Source organism: Lissotriton helveticus, chromosome 8 (assembly GCF_964261635.1).
Source record: "Lissotriton helveticus chromosome 8, aLisHel1.1, whole genome shotgun sequence".
Classification (NCBI taxonomy): Eukaryota; Metazoa; Chordata; class Amphibia; order Caudata; family Salamandridae; genus Lissotriton; species Lissotriton helveticus.
Genome location: NC_136069.1, coordinates 647,324,381 through 647,330,743, shown reverse-complemented (window position 1 = coordinate 647,330,743; position 6,363 = coordinate 647,324,381). Strand labels below are relative to the sequence as shown.

At 43.1% G+C, this 6,363-nt stretch overlaps 1 protein-coding gene across 1 annotated transcript; it reads left to right on the top strand.

Annotated features, from left to right (window-relative positions):
* Positions 1 to 4,892: 4,892 nt before the first annotated feature.
* LOC144771740 (zona pellucida sperm-binding protein 3-like) lies at positions 4,893 to 6,020 on the top strand. The gene is made up of 3 exons (XM_078656048.1): positions 4,893 to 5,065; positions 5,708 to 5,828; positions 5,906 to 6,020. Exons 1-3 carry the CDS (start codon positions 5,025 to 5,027, stop codon positions 5,999 to 6,001), a joined length of 258 nt encoding a protein of 85 aa, XP_078512174.1. The 5' UTR covers positions 4,893 to 5,024; the 3' UTR covers positions 6,002 to 6,020.
* Positions 6,021 to 6,363: the final 343 nt, after the last annotated feature.

Sequence of the window (6,363 nt, the reverse complement as noted above, 5' to 3'; positions counted from 1 at the left end):
GTAATTTGCACTTGTATAGCACCTATTTCTAAGCGCTGTACGAATACGACTGTGGAACCCTTCCTGGCCTGTTCGGTGCCCACTCCTGGGCACCCCCAAGGTGAAGCCAGGCCGGTGTGGAGACTTGCCCAGAGTTGCACCCATGATTAGAGTAGACACCGAGGCAAGTATTATCGGGACATTGAGCCCAAGACCCTGTCGCAACGGGGATTGAACCCTGGTCCCGGGCAAGACCTCTGCCTCAGGGTCTGCCGCTCTAATAGGTGAGCCACACTTCTCCACATAATAAGATTGTGTTTGTCTTAAACAAGACGTTGAATGAGAGACAACGAAAGACCAAAGGGCAACATTGTAAACACATGACCAAAGGAAACAAGACGAGTCAGTCACTGCTGGTGTTTTTTTCTTTTTCATTCCATTCCTTTTCCAGCAAGTGCAGCCAATGCATGTCGTATAAACATAGGCTTCCTCGGGCATTATCATGCAAACTGTGATCTGATCTCTTTGTCTGAAAAACAATGTCGCAATCTATCACGACATCCTCATCAGTATAACCAGCATTGCCCGTTTCACCGTGTTTGGTGATAAGAATATCCCTGACCATAGTGTCTCATTTGATGTGCGTTTACTACTCTCTCCTTTATAAAACCGCTGACTATTGCCCAACTACTGGGGCTCAACTGCCCTGTCCCCACTAATGATTCCTCTATTGCGCCGTAAAATGCATTCTGCATATTGGCATAGCGGTCATGGGCTTTTCAGCCACCAGCGCCAAGCATGCTGGACCTTGTAGTATAATTGTTCAGTTTATTTGTATGCCCCTATGCTCAGGTCTAATGGCTGAAAGTCCGACTGACGAAAAGTTCTCAATGGCATTTGTTGAATAAGCCATTATTTGTCATGTTCAGGTATTTCAAAGTTCCTTACCTTGATCGTTAGAGCAACGATTTCGAGTCTTCCAATATCTGGTTCGATGAGTTTATCTGTCCTGAATTTTACATTGCATGTGGACATTTTTCATTTTACATGCCTGCAGCTATAGATTTGCAGCTCTGTGAGGGATTACCTGAAGGTTATGTTAATTGACTGAACGCCTATTGTTTACAAGGACGCAATGTAACTCTTTTTTGAGCGGTAGAGAACTCTTTTTACACCTGTGTGCCTCCGCCTGGTGAGAGCGTTGTACTGCGAGTAACCCGGACTCATTTTTTTGTCCCAGCTGTCGGGAGTCGGGCTAGGCCATTGCCGCAGCGGCTGGGCATCACGTGGGCCGCTGTTAATTGGACAACTGGGCCGGATATAAACGAGGAGGGTGTCTTTTCTCCCATATTTTGGGTCTTGTTTTATCAGATAAGATGGAGTGCTTGGTTATTTTATGGTTTGTGCTTTGTATTTTGATTCAGGATGTCAATTCTAGTCCAGGGAGGCCTGCCTCGGGGAGCGATTGGTTCCAGTGGGGCTTTTCAGGTAGTCGTCTTGCACCAGGCATCGTCCCGAGTAACCATTGGACTAATGAGGGGAACCGAGATGTGTCTAACTGGAGCCCGGTGACCATGCAGTGTCAGGAGGCGGCCATGGTGGTCACAGTCCAGAGAAACCTTTTTGGAACTGGTAAACTAATCCAGGCTGCTGACCTGAGGCTGGGGGCGGCTTTTTGCAAGTACACAACTCTCAATACAAACAACACGATCACCTTTCAGATTGCTCTTCAGGACTGTGGCAACACGTTGCAGGTGAGTTCACATTACCCCCAGAGATGGAGTGTGTGATGAACTTCTGTCCGTCTTTCTACTTTATGGCTTATTTATGGATCTCTTCAGTTCGTGCTGTAGTTTCTCAGCTGTTTCCTGGTCCCTTGTGATCCACATATCCTACCCTACAGTTTCACAAACCGCAAGTGATTATATTTATATTTGTAGTAATAGTTGTATTATAGCACTTTCTACGTATTTTCACTTTTTGTGGGCTTAGAGCATTGGGTTGGTCAGACCAATGTCTAGAGTGAGTGAGACCACTTGGCACTCACTCCATAATGCCAAATATATGGATTGGGTCGGACTGCATAAGTCCATGTTTTCTAGAGTGTGTGGCTCCTTCACCCCCCCCCTTTTTTTCCTGGGAAATCGCAATATTAAGCGAATACTTTATTGGCGTGCTTAAAACGCAAGTTTCTGTAAGTTTAGAGCCATTGACCAGACTGGAAAGTAAAAATCGAGTTTGACTATTTTATTGTGCAGCATATTTCTCTTGGCTCTAGATTCCTGAAGCCACTCGTCGCAGTTGCGCATGGGCTGTAAATGTACTTTGAGCTGAGGTCATGTGCCCATTGTATGTGTATATTTGACTTTTCCGTTCTAGTTGGGGGATGGAGTTTGCCTAGTACTGACAAGATTCATTCCGCCTCCGCACTGAGTGAATTGTACATGTTTTTTGTTTTATTACCTCTCGATTCTCCCAGGTTCGTAGTGCAGTGGATTAATACTTTATCGGTGCCGTTTTTTTTTGTCTCCTGTGTATCTCGTTAAATCTGACCTTCAAGTCCCAGAATGCAAAGGGGAAAAATCATGACTAGTTTAGATAAACTTGAGCTCTTTCTAGGTAGTGAGGGTGTGCCCCAAACTTCACGGTTCACGTTCAGTGACAATAGTACAGCGGATTACAGGAGAGCACAACCCTTTGTCAGGAGTGTAGCTAGCAAACTGCAGTAGCATCGGGTCTAAGGGGCTCGAAGAGCTCCAGTTATTGCATTGTTTTACTACCAACCGCGTGCGCGTGTGTGTTTTTATTCTCCTCACTGTACATACTGAGGCCCTTGGTGTTCTCTGTATCCTCTTCTCTGGACTGAGGCTGGAAGTACTTTGAATGGTCTTCATGAAGTTGCGATCACGGGTCCCTTTTATTTCTTGGACTATAAACTACTCGCATGCAGCCACTATCTAAGGTGAGTGTTAATACTAAAGTAAACTAAAATTGACTATATGCAATTAAATAGTTAATTCTTTCAACAAGATGTTCATGGCGGATGTGCCCGACAGCTTGCCTCGAAATTAGATTACAGAACAAAATAAAAACTTCTTCTATTACCACAACAGACCATTCTGGCTAGTTTTTAATTTCCATGGTATAGTTTTTTCAATTGCTCCTTTGAAGACTATCCAACAATCATAATGTTATAGACTAAGAATTAAAAATCGTATGAACAAACTGCATTGTACGTCTTCCAGTTATTAGTTCTAATTCCCACGACAAGGGTGAGGACACTAGTCTTGATTCCTTATCTTAAAGTAGTTCTTAGCAAGTGTAGCACTGGAGAAAATGCGGCCTTGAGGCGAACATGATTATGGATTTTCTAGTAGGCATCCATCACTCTACCACTAAGCAATTTCTACTGCCGCACAGATCTCCATTGCTGCCAGACTGGCCTACAGTAATTAAAATACTATGCAGGCTATTAATTCTAGTTGACCACTATCCGATGTGATAATTATGGAACCAGGTAAGTCGACCCCACTGTCGTTATTGGATGCTACAATGCCCAGCAAGTGGTTTTGGGTAATAACATTAAGGGGCCCTTACCACTCCAAAATAGACTTGTTCCATGGACATAGGCCCAGATGCATCAAACAAAAATCCGCTCGCAAAGGGGTAGATTCTCAAAGGGGCAGATTCTCAGAATCTGCCCCTTTGTGACCGGTATTTTTGCATTTGGGATGCATCATCCCAAATGCATAAATCGCGAATTGAGAATTAGCTAAATTGCGATTACTTGCATTTAAGTAATCTCAAATTGAGATTCCTTAAATGCAATGCATTAAAGTTAAAAAAAAAAAATAGCGATTTCGCTAATAGGGCACGAAAATTACCATGAAGTACAACTTCATGGTAATTTGCAAAAACTTCATGTTGCGCACACACATGCCCTAAGGGCATGTGTGTGCGCAACATATATGCACAGATCAATTTCAGGGGTGCAACAGGGTGTCCTTTGGACACGCCCATAGGAATGAATGGGGAGGTATTCCTTAATTGCGACTCGCAATTTGCGAGTCGCAATTAAGGAATTTTAAGAAATCGCACTTTTTTTTAGCAATTTCTTGATGCATTGCATTTTGCGATTCCTTATTTTTCGCAAATAAGGAATCGCTAAATGTATGCTTGATGCATCTGGGGGATAGTCTCCTCAATAAATATTGGCAGTTTTGACCTGCTGATATTACGTATTCTGACGCGTTGCTTCCAATACCTGAATGTATGAGCCCACTTGGAAACCAAGTTACAGTCCAAGTGGTTTAATTCCCTACTCATGTACCTCTGATTTCATTTGGACCACTTTATTTGCAGGTGGCGAATATAAACTTGATCTAAAATATTACTGCTCTTTTGCAGGAAACACCAGACTCTTTGGTCTACAGCTCAATACTAACCTACAACCCAACTCCTTCCATCATCAGCACAGTGATTACAAGAACAAATCCAACTTCAGCCCTTGTTCGCTGTATTTATCCACGGTAAGGAACTACCCGTTTCCCTACACAACCAAGCATGCATGTGTGGCTACACAGCCCAGCATGCAATATCCGACACCATGCAACTGCTGATCACAAACCTCAAATATGAAGTTAGAACATTGTCTTGTGATAAAAACCTAATTATGCAATATACATGATTACTGAAATATCCTTGGCTTGATCACTCTTGCAGGAATGGCAACGTGAGCAGCAATGCCATCAAGCCCACTTGGGTCCCTTACAGTTCCACTGTCTTTGCAGAGGAGAGTCTGTATTTTTCTTTGACTCTGATGAATGGTAGGTTGGATGAATAATGGTTTCTTGCCCCCACTCCCATTGTATTTGCTGATATCACACTTTTTCTTTTCCATCTCTACAGAGGATTGGAGCTCTGCCAGGAATAACTCCACTTTCCTGCTGGGAGATGTCTTCAACATCGAAGCCTCTGTTCAGACCGGAAGCCATGTAGCTTTGAGGGTCTTTGTAGACAGCTGTGTGGCCACTCTGACCCCGGATATGAGCTCTAGCCCAAGATACAGCATAATCGGAAACAATGGGTAAAGGAAACTATTATCAAAAGAAATTGAGCGTTTAAAAAGTCTGATCGAGCAACATTTTGCCAGACTTCATATGGGTGAAAGATACTTTTCGAATTACATGTGAATCCTTCTGACTGCTGAGATCCTTTTGCTGTGAACACAGCTACTGTAACTCTGACGACTCAGCAGTGTTTTGGTGGTTTACATGCACCAACAATCCTCCTGACCAAGGTTGCATGGACCTTGATAGTTTAATGAACCTACTGGATCAATTAGTAGAAGCATTGGCATATCTTGAATGGGTGCATTAAGAGGCCTCCTTTATGTACATCTTGTTGTCTGCTTATTGGTCACATGTGGAATGTAACCTAGTTAGTGGTGCCTTAATTTTCTTGAATTGTATCAAACTCATGATTCTAAATGGAAAACTTTGCAAATTGTTCAAACCAGTTGCTCATGTTTGCATTCCACTGGTTTGTGCTAGGTTGGGAGCAGCATCAAAGTCCTTCACTTTGACTCACTGTTTACAGTTGTGGCTCCTCATCACAGTTTGATCAACTTGAAATGTGTATTCAAAATCCATTGCAATATAGATTGCAGGATCTGTGTTGGAACCTTTTGGGTATTACTGAAGTCTGTAACCTTTTTAACCTTTTCTAGATGCTTGCTAGATGGAAAGCTGCCAGATTCCTCTTCAGCCTTCCTATCACCCAGGGACAAGCTGGACAAACTCAAGTTCACGGTTGATGCCTTTAGATTCATTGCAGACACAAGATCGCAGGTAAGCTTCCTTTTTGCTTTCTATTAAACTAATCTTTCCCTAAACCATCGTAATTGCTCTTATCTGGCTCCCAATAGATCTACATCACATGCAATCTGAAAGCGGTGCCTGACATTCAGGATCCAAGTCCAACAACCAAGGCTTGCTCCTACAGCGACTCTATTAATGGGTGAGTAGTTGTATGATGCCAAATTGGCTGAGTGCTTACTGCTCTTTGCATAATTTTATTTCTGAAGAAACCTGGAGTTGGAGAGTGGGGATGGGTTCTCTTCTTGGGAAGGTCTTTTGCTTTGTGGACCCGAATGGCTATATTTCCAGTAGATCTTACACTGCACTTTTCTCTTCAGTTGGCTTCCAGTAGAAGGTCCAAGTGGAATCTGCAGATGTTGTGACGCGGTCAACTGTGGTGCAAGAAAAAAGAGGGGACATTTTAACATGGGTAAGGTGTGAAATTGCAGTGTTTATCAAGCCAGTGTACATTTTCAATAAGTTGAGATGGGGAAATATACAGAACAAAGAGGCCAGAGCCACGAGT